This window comes from Protobothrops mucrosquamatus, unplaced genomic scaffold (genome assembly GCF_001527695.2).
Source record: "Protobothrops mucrosquamatus isolate PMUCROS unplaced genomic scaffold, P.Mucros_1.0 scaffold12, whole genome shotgun sequence".
NCBI lineage: Eukaryota > Metazoa > Chordata > Lepidosauria > Squamata > Viperidae > Protobothrops > Protobothrops mucrosquamatus.
The window spans coordinates 1524406-1549705 of NW_015386399.1; the positions used below are offsets into that span (position 1 = coordinate 1524406).

At 35.9% G+C, this 25300-nt stretch overlaps 1 protein-coding gene across 1 annotated transcript in view; it reads left to right on the forward strand.

Annotated features, from left to right (window-relative positions):
• The first annotated feature begins 219 nt into the window (after positions 1–219).
• SNX10 (sorting nexin 10) overlaps positions 220–25300 on the forward strand; it is a 30618-nt gene continuing 5537 nt past the window's right edge. The window contains exons 1-5 of the mRNA XM_015810591.1: positions 220–250; positions 3784–3831; positions 6606–6692; positions 8521–8621; positions 16612–16710. Coding sequence (XP_015666077.1) covers positions 3808–3831; positions 6606–6692; positions 8521–8621; positions 16612–16710 — 311 coding nt within the window. The 5' untranslated portion in view covers positions 220–250; positions 3784–3807. The remainder of the gene's footprint in view (positions 251–3783; positions 3832–6605; positions 6693–8520; positions 8622–16611; positions 16711–25300) is intronic.

Below are 25300 nucleotides of genomic sequence, written 5' to 3' on the forward strand. Positions count from 1 at the left end.
CCAAGTGCACAAATCAGATCATGTGACCATGGGGGCACTGTGATGAAGTTAGTACAAGGATCAGCTGTAAATAATGTTTTTCAGTGCCACTGTAACTTTGAATGGTTATTAAACAAATGTTTGTAAGCCAAGGATTATCTGTATTTACAGTACCAGAAAAATATGATCCCAGTCAATCAAGTGAGCCCCAAATAGTAGGGTGAACCTAAAACTGGGAAAGGTTTTTGGAACACAAGAAGTTGGGGGAAAGGTAAGTCTTTATAGCCTCCATCCTCCCATACACCACTTTCCTGCTCTTTGAAATACTAATCCCAATGCTGGGATAATTATCAAACAGAAATTAATGTTTATATTTAGACTCATTGGAGATGTGGATATTGCAAGAAAGCATACATTGGGGACTATGCATTGAAAAGAAGTGCTAGCACCAGCTGTTTACTTAGTACTTAAGAGGCAAACAAAAGATTTTAGGATGAAACTGATTAAGGCATTGTCAATTTTACATAGCTGTAAATGGACCAAACCTTCTAATCAACAAGTTAAGGTAATAGCTGAGTTTGTTAACTTGCAGCTGACTCTGTAGGAATCAGTGAAGAAAAGCAGCTCAGAAAGATATGTTTAGGCAATCTTTCCACTCTGGCAAGGAACAAAAGAGAAAAAAAACTAGGTCAGGAGGTCATGCTCAGGATACAGAGATACAATAGCTGTCTAACCAATATAAAAGCTAATTTTACCATTCAGCATTAAACTGTTATCAGTTATGTTGCTACAGCTCATGAGATCTGTTGTGGTTGAACTTAGCATTACATGAGAATTGGAAAGTCATTTAAGATTGTAGTAAAGACAAATTTAACCCACAGAAACCATGGCTTGTTTTGGACCTTTTCTGTTCTGACCATGGTTTTGCCATGTTATGTGAACCAAAATTAAGACTAGCTTGAACTGCTGTTCTGCAAGTTCAATTTTACATCTAATGGGCATAAGTGGAGGTTCCTTTATAGGTCCATGGCCTGTTAGGAACGGGGCCACACAGCTGGAGATGAGCGACAGGCAAGCGAGCGAAACTAAAATTGTCCTCTACCCAGTGTGTGAAAAAATTGTCTTCCAGGAAACCAGTCCCCAGTGCCACAAAAAATGGGGACCTATTTGAGATGATTCTTGAACTTACTTTGGCCATCATGCAATTATTTTTTTCTCCCTCCCCCCAATGAAACTGGTTGGAGAGCTATCATGAAATGAGATATCAGAAGATCTTGGAGGGGGACTAACAACAATTTTCCAAATTACTTTGTGCAGTACTCATGATAAATACTTAGTGTGTCACAAGATATGATGAATAACATGCTCGTGTCTCATAATCATTATTGTACCAGCCTGCTGGAAACTTGATGTACAGTGGCATTAGTAATTTTTGCTTTATGGTCATAAAGCATTGCTTGTTCTAGTACCTGTGTTTTATTTTAAAACTCTGCTTGCTTATGTTCTTAATTCAGTTCCTGAACATTTTGTTTACTTCTGCACTCAGCTGAAAACTGGCTGGGATGTGTTTTTAATCATTTCAGCACTAAGGACTAAGCAAACATAATTAAGCTTCATTTGCAAAGAATGTGATTGAACACTTCTGCAAAAAGCTCTTGCTTTCACTGAGTGTAGAAGAAGTGGTCAGAATGTACTTTTCATGTACAAGATCCTATGTCTCAACACTGGCATTTTCAGGAGGGCTACAAAAAAGTCAAGTCTGGAAGAAACATTCTGTTAGACAGGCCAGGAATCAGTCTAAATATACAATGCTACCTAGATAGAAAGTAACTTGCCATTGAAAAACAGCTTGCCATTGAAAAATAGTTATTTCTTGGGCAATCTTCAGAAAGCTTAAATAACTCAGATCTGATTAGTACTTACATGGTACTTGGTTAGGACATATAAAAAAAGATGCTATAGCTTGGGAGTACATGCTCAGCTAGTGAAGACAGCAGATCTGTTATGCTCACTGTACCATTTTGAAGCTGTTTTTGGCTAGTTGCAGAGTTAATATAGTTCATTACAAACTGGTTTGGAAGCTTCCATAGCTTCTTCACTATAGATAAGGGAGTAACAACTGTTTAAAGGGTATTTTGGACCAGTGTTTCTCAAACTTGAGCGAATTTAAGATGTGTGGACTTCACTCCCAGAATTCCTCAGCCAGCATGTGGTTTAATTAAAACATAAAGTGAAGTTTGGATAGAAATTTGGGCTAATGAAATAATAAACATGCCAATATTTTTGGGTGTTTAATTATGTTGGGTAACCAACATAATTTGTCTTTTGTTGTCTTTTATCCAAGGGCAGAGCTCTTCGATTGCACTAAGAGGGTGGCATAGCATACCTCTTTTTTTCCTATTGCTCATGGTTAATGTAATTTTTGATTCATTTGATGTATTATCTCCCACCACGATTTGGAGACAAACTAGTGTGCATGGCAGAGCATGTAAATTCAACCTCATATCTCAAGAAAACCATGTAAGCATGTGGTTGTCTGAGTGTTATTATCTGTGTTCCTTGACTTTTCCCAGTGCAAAAAAAGGGAAATGTTAAGAGAAACTCCATTCCTGTTTGGTCTGATAGAGATTTATATATAGAAATAGAAAGACAAAGGAATATATATATATATATATGTAGGTCTTTGGTCATTCGGGTTCTCTCCCGCGTAAAATTGGAAGTAAAATTGGAAGAGAACCCGAATGACCAAAGACCTACATACAAACACCCGCGAAAACCTCAGAAAACATATATATATATATATATATATATATATATATATATATATATATATATATATTTCAAAATTTGGAATGCTAACAAAGAATTAAGGGAGTACTGAGATAGCTATTTCTAACCTTATTTGGTTTTCATCAGTCAGACATACCCTTCTCTCTCTCCCATATTTATATATATATATAGACTGCAAGAAAGAGAGAGGAATCTGATTTTTGAATAAGGGCCACAAAAGCATCACATTCGTTTAAAGTCTGTCTTTTTAATATATTTTCCTCTGCCTATGAACTATGCACCAGTTTTTGTACAATTAGATTTATGCTAAAATATATTTTTCCCCTGGGCATTTAAGATTTCATAATAGTATTTTTGAGTTACTTTCAGAAAATGTCATATCATTTGTATGTTTTTTATATTGTTTTACATGTTTTATTATTTTAATTTGTTGATTTTTTTTTCTTGCACACTGCCCAGGTATACATTGCATGATATGTGGCAGGGAAATGTTTTAAATATCTAATAAGCAAGCATGGGAGCGACAGTGCTTTCAATTTTTGTTTATTACATTAGTTTTTCCCCAAAATGCTTTGGGCAGTTTATTTCATCTTTACAATAATCCTATGAAGTAGGAGAAAAAGTCATTGGGCCAAAGCCATTTAGAGACGGCTTCATGGCAAACTATGAGATTCAAACGTGTATCTTTCCATTTCACTTCTCTGACTATTCCAGAATACGGAACTGGCAAATTATATAATACTCTTCTCAATGGTAGCATATTTCCGATGAGAGAATTAGTTTGATATAGTAGTTAGAACACCAGGCTACAAAACAGTAAACTCCAAGTTCAAGTTCCACTTTAGGCACAAAGCTAGCTTGGTGACCTTGTGCCAGTCAAACTTTCTCAGTTCCCAAGATGCAGTCAGTGGCAAACTACTTCCAAAATCATGCCAAGAAAACTGCAAATGTTTAAAAAGTGGCCCAATTGCTTCAGTTGTATTTAACCAGGGTTTACTACTTTTTATATTTTAGATTGATTTACATACGGCTTTGAAGATGACTCCAAAGCATGAAAAACAGGTAAGAACTGCAATGTTACATTTTAAAAACACTAAGTTTGTTTTTGCCTCAGTGAAAGTGGACATACGACCAACTGCTATGAATAAACTGTGCAACTCAAGTTCCCCTTTTCAGATATTTTTGGTAGCATCTTAGGATGTGAAGAAGATTGTGTAACTACTACTCTGAAGAAATGGCAAAAAGTCCTTTTCACGGAATATGAAATGCTTAGAGCCATGCAGATTTTGAAAGTTGCAACCAGAGGAAATTTCACTGACACTTTCTGTTTCTTAAGGTTTGAAAGCAAAGAAAAACTGGAGACTTTTGGCATGTATATTTCTTTAAAATATTAAACTTTCTTAAAGTAATTTTCCCCAAGTGAAATTTCTGACCTAATTGTGAATAGAGAGGTTAGAGAGGTTCTCGACAAAATTTCTCTATTTCCATCAGTGGGCCCTGACAATTTTACTTGGCAGTAGGAGTGATGCTAGTCAACTAAATCAAGCCTCTCATTTTAATTTCCTACAGGATTCTGATAGGTAATACAGAAATATTTTTCTTGTAGGTGAACAATTATAGTGTTCTTGCCCTGTTGCTATTAATCTTCTTAGCCATTTTCCCCCTTTGCAAACATAGCTTCTATTTGTACAACAAATGTGTTTTGAATGTTAAATAACTTTGGTAGACACACACACACACACACACACACACACAAGCATCCCTCCCTTCCTTTACAACAATAGAGTAAGAACTAAAACTAAGCTGTCTATCCACAGAATGTATATTTGTAATCATAGTTTGATAACCATGAACGTTACAGAGACTTGATTATGAACCTGAACAGGGGTGTTATTTCTTGTGTATTGTCCTTAGTGCAATTAATATATGAATGAAGTTTATTGAGACTTTCTCTCTTTTGGGTATCTTTGTAACCTCGGATTTCTGTTCTTCCTTCATGGTAAACCAGATTCAAAAACCAATACCAGGTACATCAGTACTACTGTTATTATTATAAAATCTTGCAAATATGAATGTGCATTCAAGCCAGCTGCTTACCTTTGCTGGGTCCACTTATTGCCGTTCTCCTGGTGCTTGAAGGCAAAGGGAGTGGTGGAAATGGCGAAAGGGAGTGGCTGGCTTTGAGTGTGGTGAAGACAAGGTGGGAGGTGAGAAGCAGAGCACGAAATGCATTTGGGCATGGGGGATGCCTTGAGAGACCCTAGGCAGAACTTGATCTACTTCAGCCATTGCTTCCTCTTGGGCCCAAGGCACTCTTGTCTGCTTAACAATCCATACATTTGTTTAATGACTGCATTGGGGAGAGCAGGGATTAAGTGAGATGATCACATAACAATCATCTGACTTCAATCAGTATAGGGGAGGCTCCATTACGCCCATAGGTCAAGAACTTATTAAAATGTCTAATTAAAAATAGTGTCCAATCTTTAATATACATTATATAAATCTTAAGACCAAATTTATTTTGACTTTTTGCTTTCCTTCTATTAGAGTTAGTCTTACCTAATGGTTTCTTAGGGAACCAGTTTGGTATAGTGGTTAAGGCATGAAGATAGCATGAAGCCAGCTAGATGAACCTGGCTAGTCACTTTCTCTCAGACCTAGGAAGGAGGCAATAGCAAACTACTTCTGAAAAACCTTGCCAAGAAAACTGCAGAAACCTGTCCAGGCAGTTTCTGAGATAATCAGACATGATTGAAAAGAATAGGGGGGGGGGGAAACCACTTTACTACAGAGCTTGCAGGAATTGAGTGGTAAACAATATGATTTGAGGAAGAAAATTGCTGAATTGTCAACATGTTTTGTAACTAACTGACATTTTTTCCATTGTTGCTTCCCCTCCCCTCTTTAGAGGTCTACTTCCCTCTGGCATCCTGGTTAGACTGCTTTCCTTCCTTCAACCTGTCCACTAGGAAAGGCTGCTTAACTGACAGACCCAAAGCTGCAAGGCTACAGAATCTACCTTGGCTTGGATATCACTTAATGATACATGGATATTCTCCTATTTGGGTTTGCACTGTGGCGCAGCACACGATGGCATTTACTGGACTTATTTCATGCCCACATCAGACCTTTTTGTGCCCACAGTAACTTTTTACTGTGCTCTTCATTTCTTGGTTATATTGCAATTTGCTATTATTAAACCAGTGTTTCTCAACCTTGACAATGTTAAGGCATGTGGACTTCAACTCCCAGAATTCCACAGCCAGCTGGCTGTGGAATTCTGGGAGTTGAAGTCCACATGCCTTAACATTGTCAAGGTTGAGAAACACTGTATTAAACAATTAATGTGTAAGACTTAGACTTGGAATTGAACTTTTAAACAAATACCTTTGTAATCAGTAGTTTAAACATTGTTTTTCAACATCAGCAAAGGTATTTACTATTTCTGGGTATTATGATAAGTTAGCTGTAAAGAAATAATGGCATTTGTTTTCATTAGTTCAGCAGCAGTTATTGCCTAAAGGAGACTAACTGAAAATTACAAAAACATTTATTTGTAAGAAATACATTTCCTGGTTGGAAATACACAGTGTTATCTAACTTAGAATTTCCCCCTTGGCTAGTTGACAAGAAATTTCCCCACACCAGCAGAGATGAGTCATTGCTTTTCAAAGTAGTTGATTGGTTTCACATTTGTTTCAATGTTGTTTTTCCTCTTTCAGAATTATTACTAATACATATAACTTAAGAGTGACAAAAACATTTCCAGTCAGCAGAGAGGACAGCTTTGTTAAGGCTCTTTATCCATTAATTGCTTTATTATGCTCTTGCAGGAATTTGTAACAGTATGGGTGCGAGATCCCAGGTTACAGAAGGAAGATTTTTGGCATTCCTATATAGATTATGAAATCTTCATTCATGTAAGTAGATGTGCTCTTCTGTGAAAATGGTTTTTAAGGCATTTCTAGCCATAATCTCTGAATTATATATGTGATAAGCTATATGGAGGGTGCTTATGAGCGATTCTCTAGCCCAGGGCTTTTCAACCTTTTCACCCATTGTACCACTTTTAGGATATGCAACATCCGAGTACCACCAGTCGCCTAGCAAGGTGTCAAAACTTTGATGACCAAAAAAAAAAAAGGAAAAAAGTGATAAAGTACAGGTAGTCCTCGACTTACAACAGTTTGCTTAGTGACTGTTCGAAGTTACAATGGCACTGAAAATGTGCCCCCCAAGCCACAGCCAAGCAAGACACCCGCCTGCCCGCCCGCCACGCTCTTCCTCCTGTCCGAGGTTTTCATTGTTGTGAGCATTTCAGTTGAGAATTGGCAGTGGGGGTGGGGGGTGTTTGGTTTTTATCCCCCCCCCCGTGTGCTGGGTGGTTGCAGCAGGTTTTGGTCCCTTCACATGACCCTGGGACACTGTGACCGTCATAAATATGAATCAGTTGCCAAGCATCTGAATGTAAATCACAAGACCCTGGAGAGGCTGCAATATTCCCTCCCCTGGTACCACTTTTCTAGGATGCTTGCGTACCACCTGCCAGGTGCCAGTGTACCACAGGTGGTACCCGTACCACTGGTTGAAAAGCCCTGCTCTAGCCATCCCAGTTGTGGAATTTAAGAATTTTGAAATCTGGTCTATACTTTTCTTGAAGTCTACAGATTGGGGAAGGCTGCCTTAGAAATAAGGTAAAGGGCAGAAGGCTTAACAGCAGCTTTCCCAGTTTAAATTGCTACTCAAATCATCCCTGGCCCGTATATCAAAAGCTGACCCTACTTTTCAAGGATTGAATCATAAGTGCATTTTTTGGTTTAAAATATTAAGGGGATTAGTGTTTTTTTATTTTTTTATTTTATTGATTTTATTGTGATTTCTTGTTTGATTTTTGTGAGCTGCCCAGAGTTGTTTAGTTGCATATGTGCTCAATAAATTATTATTAATTGATTTCTCTGGATTTTCTTTTCTTTTTTGCCTTACTGAATTGTTTCATTGATTAGAGTATGCTCCTTTTTATAACTCTTCACCCGTAAGTCAATACCTTTGCTCTTATTACAAGAAAATCCTGCTTTAGTAACAAAATCTTGCAAATCTTGAATGTGCATTCAGGCCCGCTGCTTACCTTTGCCGGTTCCATTCTCTGCCATTCCCTAGTGCTGGAGGTCAAAGGTAGATGTGGAAATGACAAAAGTAAGTGAGTGCGGTAAAGGCAAAGTGGGTGGCGAGAAGCAGAGGACAAAATGCCTTAGGGCATGGACAAGGCCTAACAGGTATAATAATATATATTTAGATCTAGATCTAGAAGTAGAAATAGAAATAGATTTAGTGTCATGGAAAGGCTGGGGAATTTTGTGGGCTGAATATTTATACTGAATATTTTAACATTTTTGCTAAGATTTTTGTTTGGATATTTTTTCAGTCTAGAGCTATCCTTTATAAAATGTAAAAACCCTCTCACTGGGTAGAGGAATAAATAGAGATGGAACAAGAAAGAAAGTTCAGTGGAAATTTTCAATCCTTTTGTTTAATCCTCCCCCTTTTCAAGAAACAAATTTTTTTCTTGTTAGATGGGAACAGAATGTTTCTCATGCTTCCTAGGAAACAGAATCAGTTTAGAAATGAAGGTATGGCGCATTCATTAGCTAACTATTCAGACTATCAATATTTTGGATTGCAAATTATTGGTTCTGGGAAAATACTGTGTCACTAATCTCAACTAATCAAACACATTCTATGTTTCTGTAGACAAATAGCATGTGTTTTACAAGAAAAACATCTTGTGTTCGACGCCGTTTTCGAGAATTTGTGTGGCTCAGAAAGAAACTTCAAAGCAATGCTGTATTAATGTAAGTAATTTACAAAACATTAAAATAATTCAAGATTTATACAGCGGTACCCACCCATGATAATCCTAATTGGAATCCGGCACATATACAGTGAATAGGTAGAACCTGTAAAACCTACAGCATTTTATATAATTTGCATAATATGCAGTATGATCCTTAGAAATTTCATCTCTTTGCTTTTTTTCCGGTCACTGATCTTTATCTATCTGTAAGTCTTTTTTGACATACTAATTCAATAGCACAGAATTCAAATCTAAGTGGTTAGGCAATCCTTAGATTAAATTTCAGTTTCAGTTTGTTATGTTCCTTTTCCAACGAAGGAAAGGCAAAAATTAGAGAACTAATATAATGAACATATACAACTTATGACTTATTATGACTTATTTTTCACTGTACACTGTACATCCCTGACACAATCTTGAAGCTTGAAAATTAAATTTAGCAACATTGCATATTAAAATCTCAAAGCCCAACCCCATGTCCATTTTGTGAGAGGTGGTAACAGGATAAAATCAGAGATTTTTAAGACTGCAGAAGTATGGCATGGCCTGCTGCCACAGGACTGTTATGGCAGCCATGAAGAGCATCCTGGGCCATCCTGAAATGGCCTGGCTAAAGGGGATCTAGTGAAGTTGCGACAGACCCTGTAAGTCAGCAATGGACATTATAGAGCTACACAAATCCACATGGAATACAAATGGACACAGCCAATGAGAAATAATCGTGGCAATGTCAAAGGATCATAGAACAGCAAAGTACAAAACAGGAATTTTGAATATGACCGGCTTAGGAAATAAAACAGAAAATTTTGAAATAATGGAAAGAAGAAGAAATCAAAATAATGGGACTAGCCGATATAAGACACAAAGGACATGGTAGTAATAAAATTCATAAAGGATACTTATCTGCTTAGGAGGGGATACAGCAAAGAATGGAATGATCTTCTTGGCAGATTCAGACACAGCAAAATGCATACTAGACATTAACTCATTTTAGTCATCATCACCATCATTTTAGCTATTGTCTATCCACTGCAGGATGAAGGCCTCTTCCACATGTTTCCAACTAATATGGTCCTGAGCTTTATTTTGCCAATTGGACCCACAATACTTGCTGATGTCATTGATCCAACTTGTTTTACGTCTCTTTCATGGATGCTTTTTATCAAGTGGGATCCATTCTATGATTGCCTTGGCCCACCTGCCATTATCAGCCCATTTCCATTTCCATTCTTTTACTCTCTTGATGATATTGTATACTTTTCGTTTGTTCTCTAATCCATGTGTAGGTCTTTCTAAATTGTTTCGTAATGTCGAGCATGTATTTTTCCATGGCTCATTGCGCCACTTGAAGCGTTTGTATCTATTGTGAGGTTAGTGTCCCTATTTCACCAGCACACGTTAATTGAAAACTTTTCTTTTCAGGCGTAGGGGAATGTTGTTCTTGAAAATTATGCTTAGCTTGCCAAATGCCTGCCAACCACATTTAGCACACCATTCAATTTCCTTTATTGTATTACCTTCATTGAGATCCATTGGCCAAGGTATATGTAGTGGTGTACTACATCTAGTTCTTTTCCAGATAATATTTTTTTCTTTATTTGGTGATTTATTAAACATAACCTGGCTCTTTTTCAGGTTTATTTTTAAGCCATATGGTTCTCTTGCTTTCTGCAGCTCTTGTATGTGTCTTTGTAACTCTTCTGGGTCTTGTGAGAAGAAAAAACATCATCTGCAAATCTTAAGTGATTTAAATAGGAGCCATTGATTTTTATTCCATCTTTTTGCCCAATCTAGTTTGTGAAATACTTCTTCAAGGCAGGCTGACAAAAGGATAGGTGATATTGTATCACCTTGCAATATACGATTTCTATGTTGATTTCCACTTTAAGATCCTTAAGGCAAATTGGCATTTTTTCATATATTGATTGTAGTAAGTTTATGTAAGCAGTATCTACCAATGCATTAATTATTGCTTGCTGGAAAACTGAGTCAAAAGCCTTTTCATAGTAAATGAAAGCCATGCACAGAGGTATGGTATACTCATTGTGCCTTTCAATGACTTGCCGAACAACCTGGATGTGATCCATTGTGCTCTAGCCACTTTTGAACTCTATCTGTTCATTTGGCTGTTCATCGTTTGATGTTGTCAACATTCTTACTGCTATTATTTTGGTGAAAACCTTGTAAATGACTGAAAGAAGGCTTGTTGGGCGATAGTTCTTTAAATCATCTTGGCCCCTTTCTTGTGTATAACAATCACTTCAGCATTTTTTCATGCATCAGGTATTTTTCTTTTCTGAGGCATCTCGAGTATAGTTTTGCTAGTATCTTGTGTTAACTCGGACCACCAGCTTTCAGCATTTCAACCGTAACACAGTCATTTCCTGAAGCTTTGGCATTTTTTATTGATTTTAGGAAACGTAATATTTCCTCCACTAGTATATCTGCCATTTCCTTTTTCATGGGAGTTGTTACTTTTGAGTAGTCTTGATCTTTGTATAGCTCTGAATAGATTTTTTTCCTATTATTTCTAATATTTCCTGTATTGTTCTACACACAGAGACATCTTCACATTTTAATTCACAAACCTTTCTTGTATTTATAAGCTTGCATTTTGCTCTGTTAATCCCTTAGTTTTCTTCAATTGCCTTTTTCACAAGCTTCACATTAAGCTGATGCATTTCTTCTTGACAGAATAATAATACTGAAAATCAAGACAGAAGAGCAAATTAAAACCTATGTACAATTATATGCATCATGTAATGATAATTACGCAGAAGAACAAAAGGATTAATTCTTCAATGAACTACTGAGGAAATAGAGAAAATGGAAGCTAACAGTGTACTAGTATGTAATGGGAGATTTAAGTGCTAGAATGGGTACTATGAAGTCTGAGCAGTTCATTGGCTCACATGTTGCTAAGAACAGAGTGAAAGGAATGAGAATGGGCAAAATATACTGGATTTATGCAGCCAACATCATCTTTTTATCATTAATACCTTTTTTGAACATCAAGACTCAACATATAAATGGAATGAGATCACTACCAAAAGTCAGATCAATTACACATTAATAAAAATAAGCAGAAGATACATAACACTCAGTGCAAAAGCAATAAAAAGGAAATAAAATAAAATAAAATAAAATAAAAGATACAAAAACAATCCCAGTGGACTATGTGGTGCTAATAATAAGATTGTAGTGCTAATAACAAAAAAAAAGATAAACCTAATATTAACAGAAAAATACCAAATAAAAAGAGGAAATCATTAAGACAGCAAAACTTAAAAGGAAGTGGTAGAACAATTGCAACAAGAGGTGGAGACAGCATTTAGTCAACTGCCACTACAGGTGGGAAACATGGAGGATGAATGGAAAGAATACAGAACTATCCTGCTTAATTTCACAGAAGAACTCTGTGAAAAAAAGGAAAAGTGGAAAAAGGCGGAATGGAACAAACCCACTGCATGATGGTGTGAAGAGGCTAAAGAGGCTAAAGAAGCAATAAAATTGAAAAAAGAGTTATACAGGTAGTCCTCGACTTACAAGCGTTCATTTAGTGACCATTTGAAGTTACAACGGCACTGGAAGTGACTTGACCTTTTTTTACAGTTACGACTTTGCAGCATCCCCATGAACGTGTGATCAAAATTCAAATGCTTGCCAACTGGTTCATATTTATGATGATTCAGCGTCCCAGGGTCATGTGATCTCCTTTTGCAGCCTTCTGATAAGCAATGTTAATGGGGAAGGCAGATTCATATAACAACCAGGTTACTAACTTATCAGCTGCAGTGATTCACTTAACAACTTTGGCAAGAAATGTTGTAAAATGGGGCAAAACTCACTTAATAAATGTCTCACTTAACAACAGAAATTTTGGGCTCACTTGTGGTCGTACGTTGAGGACTACTTGTATAAATGTTGGTAAAATCAGAGAAGATTATATAAACTGTAGATTACAGTGTAGAGATACCAACAGTATAATCAAGCAAGCAATCAACAATCCTGGGAGTGCTTGAGAAAATCTTTAGCAGACAATGAGAGAACAACCTGCAGGATGTTTTACAAAGTAGTCATAAGTATATGGAAAAAAGAAGAGAAGTATAACCCCACAGAAATAATTAATGATAAGAACAGAAAGCCACTAACGGAACCATCGGAAATAATAAAAAAGTGGAGAGAATGCTTCAAAGAACTCCTCAATCCCTTAGGAAACTATGATGAAAAAACAATGCAAGACTACAATGTAACAGCACTAGAACCAGAAATATTAATTGAACAAGTAGCAAGAGTCATATAAATATAAATCACCAGAATGGGCTACCAACAGAAATAATTCAAGCATCTGGGGAAAATAACATCAGATGGATATATAGAATCTTTAATGCAGCATGGACACAACTAACTGCATCCACTAACCGATAACCAGCAATAATAATATTACTATGGCAAAAGAAAGGGAGCCAATGAGAATGCACACAGTACTGAAGCATCTCATTCTTGAGCCATGCAGGGAAAATGTATGCCAGTGGTGGCGAACCTATGGCACAGGTGCCAGAGGCGGCACTCAGAGCCCTTTCTGTGGGCACGCGCGCCGTCGCCCCAGTCCTAGGCCTTCAGCTGGGTTTTATAAAACCTTTTCACTTTAGGCCTCCACCGCCATGTGCAAAAAAAAAAAAGAGGTTCAATCGATCAGTCAATTTCAACTTCTCACGGAAAAAAAAAAGATCTTGTAAAGTTGGAATTGATTGATTGAACTTTTTAGTCCCACCCAGTCTGCTGTTACCACTGCAGCCACGCCCACCCAATGGGCCACGCCCACACAATTGGCCTCACCCAGCCAATGGGCCACACCCACCTGGCACCCGACGATGCATAAGTGGGTTTTGGGTTGCAGTTTGGGCACTCGGTCTCTAAAAGGTTCGCCATCACTGATATATGCCAAGATAATAAAAATGAGGTTAAGTCCAACTATAGAATCACAATTAGCAGAACGGGAGGACTTTTTAGGAGACACAGAAATTGCACAGATGCAGCTAGTATAACTAATATAAAAGAATATAGCATGCAATAAGAATCTCTTTGTCACATTTGTAGACCAAAAGAAAGCATTTTATAGAGTTGATAGGAAATTACTATGACAAACATAGTAAGAGGAGTAAATCTATTAGATTATATACAAGTTTAATATAACTTGTATATAATCTATTAGATTATATACAAGTTTACATAGTGATTGCAGAAGTGTAGTTCAGAACAAAACAAACCACATAAGAACCCTTCATAATAACATCTGGAAACATGGTTGCATCTTATCACCACTGTTATTTATTTTACATTGATACCGGTAGAATAAGCAAAGAAGCTAAGGCCAGAAAAGAAAATAATATCAAAGAACTATTGTTTGCAGATGATCAGGCATTGATAAGAACTGCAACAACAACTCATGTACATGAGCCAGGAATATAAGACAAATAATATGAGAATTAGTAAACAAAAAACAGAAGTAAGGGTAATCGGAAGAGAAAAGTACACCTTAAACATAGTAATAGAGGGAATAAGCATAAAACAAGTATCAGAGTTCAAATATTTAGAAACAACATTTACAGAAGATGGAAATATAGATACAGAGATTAACATGCTTTGCAGTAAGGCAAACCGCTGTAGGCAGTAGTTCCAGTCCTACAACATAATCTGGAGTACTGATTAGTATTAAGGAGCATCTCATAGAAAGCATATTCATCACCGCCGTATGTTACCAGTACCAAATATAGACACTTATAATAAAGCATAAATGCAAGTTACTGTGGAAATGAGATGTTTGAGGAAAGTTGCTGGAATAACTAGAAGGCATAAACTCAGGAATGAGATTATAAACGAAAGAATTGGGATAGAACCAATATTAAACTACAAACAAAGATGGCAAATAAAAAGATTTGTCATTCTGGAGAGAATGTCTGGGAATTGCATACCATATAAGGAATATATACAAAGAGGAGAAGGTCAAAGAGCATGAGGCAGACCCAGAAGAAGACAGAAAGATATAATAAAGACATTATAGTAGCATCGAATAACAGTAGTTGAGGCCACAAGAAGCAAATCAATATAAAAAAAATCATCTGAGATCGCTGCTAGAAGAGGGATGCACAGTCAAATATTCTGCATATAAAAGAATATGTGTTTAGAACTACTTGTCTGTTCCTGTTTCCCATTTGCTTAATACTTTAGCAATTGGCATAATTTCAGGAAACAGTTATAACTTTCACTGAATTGGCAGTTTAGACACTTAACAAACCATACTTTTTGATCCACACATATTTGATTCACAAATCAGAGTTTATCAATGCAGATACCACATCAAACTGTTTTAAAACCTTCCTAACTGTGAATTTGTATATTGCTGAATCATTGTTTTCAAGGGCTTTCCTTTATCCTCGACTTTTACTTCAGATTTGGAATGTTCCTTTCCTAGGAATAGAACGGAATAATTTTAATCCAATAACATGTCCTAGATCAAAGAGATAATACTCCTAGATCAAAGAGATAATCCAATAGATGATATCCAATAAATAGCAACACTCCTGGATTCCATGAACATGATGAGACCATCCAACCCTTTTTTATTTTGCAGCTCCTGACATTTTAGAGGTTTTGGTAGGAATTGTGAAAAGTGGATTTGTCATTAATTTTCAGATAAAAGGCATATGAAAAGCTTAGAATATTTAGGGAATAAAAAAAAATCAAATGAAGTACAGGTAGTCCTCAACTTACAACAGTTCATTTAGTGACCATTCAAAGTTACATCGGCACTGAAAAAAGTGATTTGTGACCGTTTTTTACACTGATGACCGTTGCAACATCCCCATGGTCACGTGATCAAAATTCGGATGGATGGCAATTATCTCATGTTTATGATGATTGCACTGTCCAGGGGTCATGTGATCACTTATTGTGGACTTCTGACAAGCAAAGTCAATGGGGAAGTGAAATTTATTTAACAACCGTGTAACTAACTTAACAACTATAGTGATTCACTTAACAACTCTGGCAAGAAAGATTGTAAAATGGGGTTAAAATCACATAACAGTCTCACTTAGCAACAGAAATTTTGGGTCATAAGTTGTGGTCATAAGTCGAAGATGAGTTCTGTCCACTCATCATAAAGTTATCAGTTTTCCGATGGCATCTTTGGGTTGCAGAAAACAGCTGTCTTTACTGGAGTCTGTGGAAGTCTTTATATTTAATTATAATCCAAGACCACTTTTGACAACAAATTAATAGAGCTGACATTTAATAATAATAATAATAATAATAATAATAATAATAATAATAGTAGTAGTAGTAGTAGTAGTAGTAGTAGTAGTAGTAGTAGTAGTAGTAGTAGTAGTAGTAGTAGTAGTTGGAAGGGACCTTGGAGGTCTTCTAGTCCAAACCCCTGCTCAGGCAGGTAACCCTATACCATTTCAGACAAATCATTGTTCAGTTTTTTCTTAAAATCTTCCAGTGTTGGGAGCATTCACAGCTTCTGGAGGCTGGTTGTTCCACTGATCAATTGTTCTAACTGTCAGGAAGTTTCTCCTTAGTTCTAGGTTGCTTCTCTCCTTGCTTAGTTTCCACCCGTTGCTTCTTGTCCTGCCTTCAGGCGCCTTGGAAAATAGCTTGACTCCCTCTTCTTTATGGCAGCCCCTGAGATATTGGAACACTGCTATCATGTTCCCCCTCGTCCTTCTCTTCATTAAACTAGACATACCCAATTCCAGCAGCCGTTCCTTATATGTTTTAGCCTCCAGTCCCCTAATCATCTTTATTGCTCTTCTCTGTACTCTTTCTAGAATTGAATTGAATTGAATATAAGTGAATGAATTAATTATGAATCTGCTTTTTTCTTTTTCTTTCTCTTTTTTATAAGAATCCAGTATTTCTTCTAAAGTAATTTCAGTCATGTATTCATTCGGAACACTAATTGTTCTTTTCTTTTTTTAAAGAAAATTACCAGACCTTCCACCTAAAACTCCCTTTTTTAATTCAAATAATTCTCAGCATGTAGACCAGCGTCGCCAAGGTTTGCAAGAATTTCTCCAAAAGTGAGTAGATTAACTTTGAGAATTGTTTGTTGCTTATTGGCTTTAATGAAGTGGTTAATTTCTTATACCTGCAATACCAGTTCATCTCTTGTGCACGGCAGCCACCTTGTGGCCATAATTATGAATTTGCACTTCTAATCTTCTATGGAAGAAGTTTACATAGCAGATGTGCTTTCTTTACTCTGGCATTTGAATTTTTGGGGTTTCCTTTTTTGAACCAACAATTTGTTAAATAGTGTATTGTTATTATTGAATTTGAAAACCAAGTTGTTTTAAAATAACGATACGTGGATGAATCTTTTTAGCAGTGTGAAGAAAAGCAAAAGAATTTAATTAATCCATACAAGGCAAAGATATGCTCCATAGTCAATCATGTGGAGGTAATAAAGAACCAGTATTCTCTTTGATGTTTTAAAGAAAAAATGATAGTAAAGCTTTCAATAGTTGAATATTAGACATTCATCAGATTAGGTAAAGCATGGCAGGCCATGAGCCATGTGACTCTTTTTCTGTGGTTCTTGTAGAATTTAAAGATTGATATTTGTTGACAATGTTAGCAATGTTAGCTATATATTTTCTTTTTAAAAAATCAACTTAGATGTTTTGTTTTTAGAAAGCTGCTTTGGAGTATAAGGAAGATGACTTTGATAGCCTATACAAGAACCATTACTTAGGCAAAATGGATTGAAACATTTTAATTGGTGTCAGCCTCATTAGGTTAATCAGGCCAGGAAGTCTTCTCCACATGAAAGCCAAAACACAAAAGGCTTTGAGATACCTCCTAAATTACAAAGAGAAAACTAAATTATTATTTTTAAAGTTTTATTAATTTATGATACATGATACAATCGAAATACAAAGTAAATAGAGGAAAAGATGGGGAAGGGAAAAGGGAGTAGAGAAGTGAGAAGTAGAGTTAGTTGTTGTTTTTTAGTTAGTAGAGAAAATTAAATTAGTTTTTGATATCAAACATACCCATGGTATATTGATGACTTGGCGTATATGGAAACAGGAGTCCTGTAATTAGCTTGGCTGTAAGCTATATAAAGTAGCATCATCAGCACCTTGAATTAGATGTGAAAGACAATTGGCAATCAATAAATTATTTCAACATGGAAATAATCAAGGATCTCAAAGAGGATCTATTCATCAACCATCCTGCCATTTTTTCACATTTCAAGGACCTCCCATGAAGAGCACAATAAAATAGTTCAGGCTTGAGGTTATTAGCTGAATGTAACTAGCATATTGATGACATCAGACAGATGGTAATAAGATATGCCATGGTAATAAGAAATGACACTGAGCTTGGAACAAATCCAAGTGAACTTGTTTGTTAAAGACCATCAATGGTTGCTCATAACAGCTCAGATGGCACCAGGGCATCAACCAAATGTTTTGGAAGTTTGGTTTTCTACTTGCAGCCTAGAAGAACATTCTTAAGATAGTTTCACTGCTTTTTCCTTTTACTTAATTACTGCAGTATAAACCTCACAATAAAACCTATGATATGTTTTGTCAGATTTGTTCCTGAACCTGTACCGAAGTTGCTCTAGTCAGCTATCCTCATATTTTATTTATATCATATTTATATCTTCTATTCTGAAATTACTTTAAAAATGTGATCCCCAGGTATATCCATGTTCAAAGTCAGTCAATAGACGTGAGCACCAGGGAATACAATAAATAATTTAATAATAATAATTTAGAAATAACAGTTCTTAAGAATATTAAAAACCTTTAAAACACATAGAACACATAGAAATCAATAAAAGTGCCTAGCTTTCGTCGGCATCTACCGACATCTTCAGGGCTTAGAATGCTGGTCAATGGGAAAGTCCCTCTAGTATAACCGGCCCAGTGACGAGATCGAAGAGTCGTGCACACGCCCTAATTAAACCTATAAAGGGACTTTCCCATTGACCAGCATTCTAAGCCCTGAAGATGTCGGTAGATGCCGACGAAAGCTAGGCACTTTTATTGATTTCTATGTGTTTTAAAGGTTTTTAATATTCTTAAGAACTTTTATTTCTAAATTATTATTATTAAATTATTTATTGTATTCCCTGGTGCTCACGTCTATTGACTGACTTTGAACATCTTCTATTCTATACCTATTATATACTATCTTGTCAAGGTATAAAAGCATTACAAATTCAAATATTTAAATTTTAGTAATATTGACCCCACATATCTAACTTTTTCTGTAATAGCTTATCCTATTTTATTTTTCAAGCAGTTAGCAGCCACTTATAACTAGAATCAAAGTCCTCGTGGAATCTTCTTTAACAAGGTTTATGCAGAAGGAAGAGTTACAGATTACAGATATCTTGATAACAGGATATATTTATTTTAATGTCCACTTTATCTCTTAAATTCTTTAGGATGGAATTCTTGAACCTTTTGCTAATCACTTAGTGATACACTGACAAGTGGTTAGCTCACCTTTGTGATAAAGATTGTGCTTGTAATATCATCAAATTGCCACCCTCTTTTTCAAGTTCTGAGAAACTATTACATGATTTCCATTACCTCCTCCCCATATCAGATCCCAGATGAAAACAATAATAATAACAACAATAGCACTTAGACTTATATACCGCTTCATAGTGCTTTACAGCTCCTTCTAAGTTGTTTACAGAGTTAGCATATTGCCCCCAACAATCTGGGTCCTCAGCCATCCAACCTTAGAAGGATGGAAGGCTGAGTCGACCTTGAACTTTCTCCTTGTCACTTCTTGAAGACTCATCAGTGGTGGCTTACTACTACTAGGTCTTTAATTCCTGGAAGCTATGAGATCTGGAGTAATTGATTTCTTCTTGCAGAGTGCAGCAACATAATCTTGCATGGGTACTCAAGTGTGAAATACATTAAAGAGAGAGAGAGAGAGAGAGAGAACCAAGGATACCATAAATGCCAACTGACTTCTAGATAACAGTAGTTCTAATGTGGCTTATATCCAAAACGGCTCCAATCTTGGAGCATGCATTTAACTTACCTTCGGTCCCAATTGCTCCTTTCAATAGTTTATAGCAGGAGAAATTAATTTTGTGCCTGTTATTTGCTAAGGTTCTCTGCAAGGTTCCATGGTTAAAGGAATTAAACAACTACAGGTAGTCCTCAACCTATGACCACAAATGCTCTAAAATTTCTGTTGTTAATGAGACATTTGTTGAGTTTTGCCCCATTTTATGAAATTTCCTACCATAGTTGTTAAGTGGATCACTGCAGTTGATAAGTTAGTAACTTGGTTGTTAAGTGAATCTGGCTTCCCCATTGACTGCTTGTCAGAAGGTTGCAAAAGGGAATTACATGACCCTGGGACGCTGCAATGGTCATAAATATGAAACAGTTGGCAAGCATCTGAATTTTGATCACATGATCATGGGGATGTTGCAAAGGTCGTAAATGTGAAGAATGGTCATAAGTCACTTTTTTCAGTGCCTTTGTAACTTTGAATGGTCATTAAATGAATTGTTTAGGTCGAGCACTATCTGTAAATCAAGTCAGAGTAGAAGAAAAGTTGAAACAGCTGTTTCAAGCTCAGAATGTTTAGTTTTGTTTCTTTCCATTTAAATACAAACATAATTTGTTTCTGGATTTTTTTTCTATTCAAGAATAATAATAAGTTATGTAGGAATTGTTTCCAACAATTCATAGAGCAAAACCATTGAAATCAATGAGATGTAATTTCCCATTTGGTTCCATTGAGCCTATTCTTAACAGAGTCTACTTTTAATATTAATTAACTCTGTATTCAAACTTTAATACTCATTATTTGTTTTCTTTTTAAGAGCGAAAAGGGGCAACCTCATCTATTGTATGTTACTGTAGGCTGAATTTTTGATGAAGTCCTGTTGAAATCTGTGTGTATGTATTCAATAGAGGGCACCAAAACACAGGCTGTGTTTGCTTGTTTCTATAGATTAGATTTCTCATGAACACGTACCTAGAGTCAAGAAATGAAGTAAATAGGCTGAGTAAATTTGTTGAAAACAAATCAGTGTTTTAGCTTTCTGCACACATGCAAGAATGCACTTGTCACTATATTGGCCTACATAAGATACAACAAAAGTTTTATTTAGAATAGGTTACAGTCCATTTCCGCTATATGTTCTCTTCTAACAGAATAGTTTACAAAATACATAACAAAACATTGCAATCTGCCCCCCTCCATTTTTGTCCAACAAAGCAACTATTCATTTTGTTTACATTTTAAAAATATGGTTTTATTTTTAAAACATCCAGACTTCACATAGAAATTTTAAATAAACAAAATGTCTTGAGGACTGCCTCATACACAATAAGTTTATTTTAATCTCTGGAACTCTGTTCTTAATATATTTAAGTTCTCTAGGCTGAATATAATGAAATAGAAGCAGTAGATCTGAATAAGGAAGCACATGCCTGTTTTCCACTCTTCCTACCTGACCAGCTTTTAGAATTGGAGTTTAATAATACGTAGATCTATATTGAGCACTAGCATGCACCAACATTTAATATTTTGTAATATTTTGTATATATGTATATCTCAATAATATCTGATACAAAGTAATTGATACCACCTTAAACTCTTATAATTTAAGATGCAACAAAACTTTCAGTTATCTTGTGTTTTAGTACAGTACTATAGCGTAGACCTGTTCAAACACTTTGAGTTTAGTGCTTATCTGTTCCCATTTTCTTTCCCCCTTTTTCACAGATGTGTGTATTTGAGCAAGGTTTTAATTAGCCTCCTTCCAATCTGAATCTTGTCAGTTTTAGCCCAGAACATCCATCAGTCCCACAACAGTACTGCCTCAAGCAATTTGAGAGTAATAGGAGTTATGGGCCTAATATCTGTGATACCCTTGACAATTATTCTGCTTTTCTTCTTTCATACATCATAAGCTAGAGCAATTTTCTGGCCTCGTGTGAATGAGATTCTATGTGTATGACAGCAAGCTACCCACAGTCTCCCTGGACAGCAAGATTGGCGGAGGGGGGGCATATACATTTTAAATAAATGAATGAATGAATGAACGAACAAATGAGTAAATAAATAAGTAAACAAATAGGTAGGTAGGTAGGTAGGTAGGTAGGTAGGTAGATAGATAGATAGATAGATAGATAGATAGATAGATAGATAGATAGATAGATAGATAGATAGATAGATAGATAGATAGATAGATAGATAGTAAGTAGCTACTCCACAGACACAGGTATGACTTTTGTTACCGCAGAGATAGATTTGAGGCTGGAAGTGCATTTAGAGGATGTGGTAAGGCTCATTTCACAAATAGTCGCCCAATCACAAAATGCCTGCCATAGATGCCAAAATATCAATTTACTGGAAGAGTAAATTAGCTGCTGAGGATAATGTCAACCATTCCAGTGTGATCTTATTCTAACATCACAATAATATATTATGCTAGTTCTTGTTTAATAGTAAGCTAGTTTCTTATTTAAACCACAAGAATCATTTTAAAAAAGTGGTTAAGACATAGAATCTATAGAAAGGAGATACTTAGTGGCCACAGAGACATTTCTTATTCAGTGATGCTAAAAAAACTTCCCTTTATTTCAAGTCAATTTTCAGTCCATCATATTCTCAACAATTTGTATTGTCCATCCTGGTGATTATTAAGTGCCTTTAAAAAAAAAACAACAAATTCCTGTTTTCTATCACATTCCTTTTAAGCTTTTTGCTCTTTAAGCAGTTCTATTTCAATTGATTCTTTGCACTGATCTCTCCATCCTGTCATTGTTTTGGACTGTAGTCTGCCCCCCTCTCTCGCAGTTTGTGTTCATTTCTCTCCATCACTATACCCATAGTGATTTTTGCTTCTTTCAGCAAAGTACAGTTTGTAAATATTCGAATTTAGAACATGTTTGTCCTTATCTCAATAGTTGAAATGTTTGTGAACATTGCAGAACATTTGTATCAACTAGGCCGATTGCTGTTGAAGGCTTCATTGTCACCTGCGATTGCTTAGACTAAAATAGAAGATAAAATATTTTTAAAGCATATAGAAAACTAGTTATGAATAAAATGGAAAGCTTGTTTTCTTCACCCATATATGCAGTTAGTTAATTGGAATTAATATATTTCAACTATAGCTATTTCTGTCCAACAGAGGGCTGCAAACTACGCTTTTGAGATCTCAGCTGATTAGATGAAACCAAGTTTCCCTTGGCAGACCTCTGCAGTCTAATTAACTTTTCTGATAACTGTAAACAAGGGCCAGATCAAATCTCAAGCTGACAAGTTATGTTGCATGAACACCAGAATAAATGGTTGCATACATAATTTCAGCATCTCCTGTACTTACTAACAAAATTTTAAAAATTCCTATTATGGTAATGCATTTAAATTACTAAGGCTGAGGTACAGGAAGTTGACAATTGGGATTGGGATACTGTCATTAAGTGAGTCATTAAGTAAGTACCTACTCGCACTTCCCTGCTAGCTTCTCATAATCAAAGTCAGAGAGGGAACTAGCAGGAAATTGCATAATCTCAGTTTGTTTATAAGCAAACGGGCAGGTAAGTTATGTGGTTGCTGCCAAATGAAGGAGATTGATGAGCAGTGAGTGTTGTGCAGAGATGTGGGGAAGTTTCTCTGCAGGCTTCCCCATTGACTTGTGGGAAGCTGGCAGGAAAGATTGCAAATCGAGATCGTGTGATGTGCGATGCTGCAACTGTTGTAAATGCGAATTGATTGCCAAGTGGCTAAATTGAGACATGTCTACTGGGCTCACTGGAACTGGATCGGGGCTAACCATCATTTATTTGGCAGTTGTAACTGCTGCTGAATGAATGATTGTAATTCGAGTATTATCTATAGCTACATATTATATAGTACCATAGTGCCATACCATTCAACAGTATGGTAAAATATATCTTAATATTAGAGATTTTTTTTAAACAAATGACAACTGTGAGAGTCAGATATATAATCATCCTCTATATATTATGATTCATGTTAAGCCAAACCCAAACTAGCCACATTATAGCTTAGCACAGCCAGATAGTAAAATGGATTAGGGATTAGACTACTTGTATTCAAATAGGGATTTATCATGTGGATTTGGTTTCCCCACATCTCTATTAAGGTATGTGGAAAGAAGGAACAGATTTCATTTATTCCCTCCTCCTGTGATTCCTAAAGCAGTTTTAAGCACTGTTTACAAGCCAGTAAACTAGAAGCCAAGTGTACAAGGCAAGACGGGGAAAGACATAATAGCTGATCAAACCATGATTTAAACTGTCCCCCTTTCCAATCAAAATCTGGATCATGGATACAAAGAGCAAATATTAAATATTGCTGGAAAGTATATGGGAATATAGAACTGACCTTGGGGATACAGAAGGAAGGTACAAGCTGTTAAAGGAAGACTTAAGGAAAAGATTATAGAGTTTTGAAATAGAGGGACGCTTGGGGAAAAAAAGCCTCAAAATAATCCCATGTTGATTTTGTTTAAGATGGGATAGAAACAATATTGCAGTAAGATTCTGTTACTCTATTTTGTTGCAATAAAGAGCATTTCTGGAATTCCCGCAGTGCCCTTTTCTTGACCTGGTCTACCTCAAAGGACTGACAGAAAGACGTTACAGATCTTTCAATACATGTCTGTTCACACTTGGCATGTTTGCGTTTCTAAGACACCCTACATGTTTTTAATTTATTATCTTTGATCTGATCATTTTTTAAGCCTCCAGATGGCACTATTAAGCAGAAAAAAGAATGACTGTAAAGTAATGAATCCAGTGAAAAATAAAAGTGGAAATTGAATTGTAGTGGCAGGGGAGGGCTGTTGGTAGCCCTGATGTGCTTAGATCAACCTGTACTCTTATCACTTTTGCTTGCTGTTCCCATATGTTAGGTTACCAGCAAGTTAATAATAGTGCTTTGGCAGTTCAAGGCTTAGCAAAATTGCACTGGACATGAAATAAAGCTAAAATGAATTTCTGTCCAATATCATTGACATTAGTGTTCATTATTTTTGTGGTGCAGTGCCTCAAAGCATCAAAAATCAATTTTAAAGATTACCCATTATTTTATAAACTAAAACGCATTTCAAACAGTTATAAAGAAGTAACTGTGGTGTAATCGTATCAACAGTTACTTAGGTTTTAGTGTGGTGACACAATCACACTTCTAAAGTAACCCCTGAAAATATCTATTGAGAATTAAATTGTATGTATGATCATGTATGATTAAGATAAAATAATACCAAGTTGGATTATCAGTAATATTTTTGCCCTCTCTTTATCTCCAACATTATATATATACTTTAAACAATAGTATCTGGTTATGACATTCTGTTAGGAAATAAATAGGTTTCTCCTTTGTGGGAGAGGGATGATTAATGCTTAGTTTGTTTGGGATTTCTAATGTAACATGATTCAGCTTGAAATTGAATTTAAAGTAAAGTTGCATACATTTTTCAGATGTAGGTTACACTTAACCTTTCAATGGGTTGCTGAGGTAGAGGTATGCTACTGAAAACAAAACACTTTTGGGAACAAATAGACATTTAAAAATAATTTTAATTTGATTCACACTTTAATTTAACATACATTTTAAAGATATCATTAATGTGATTGC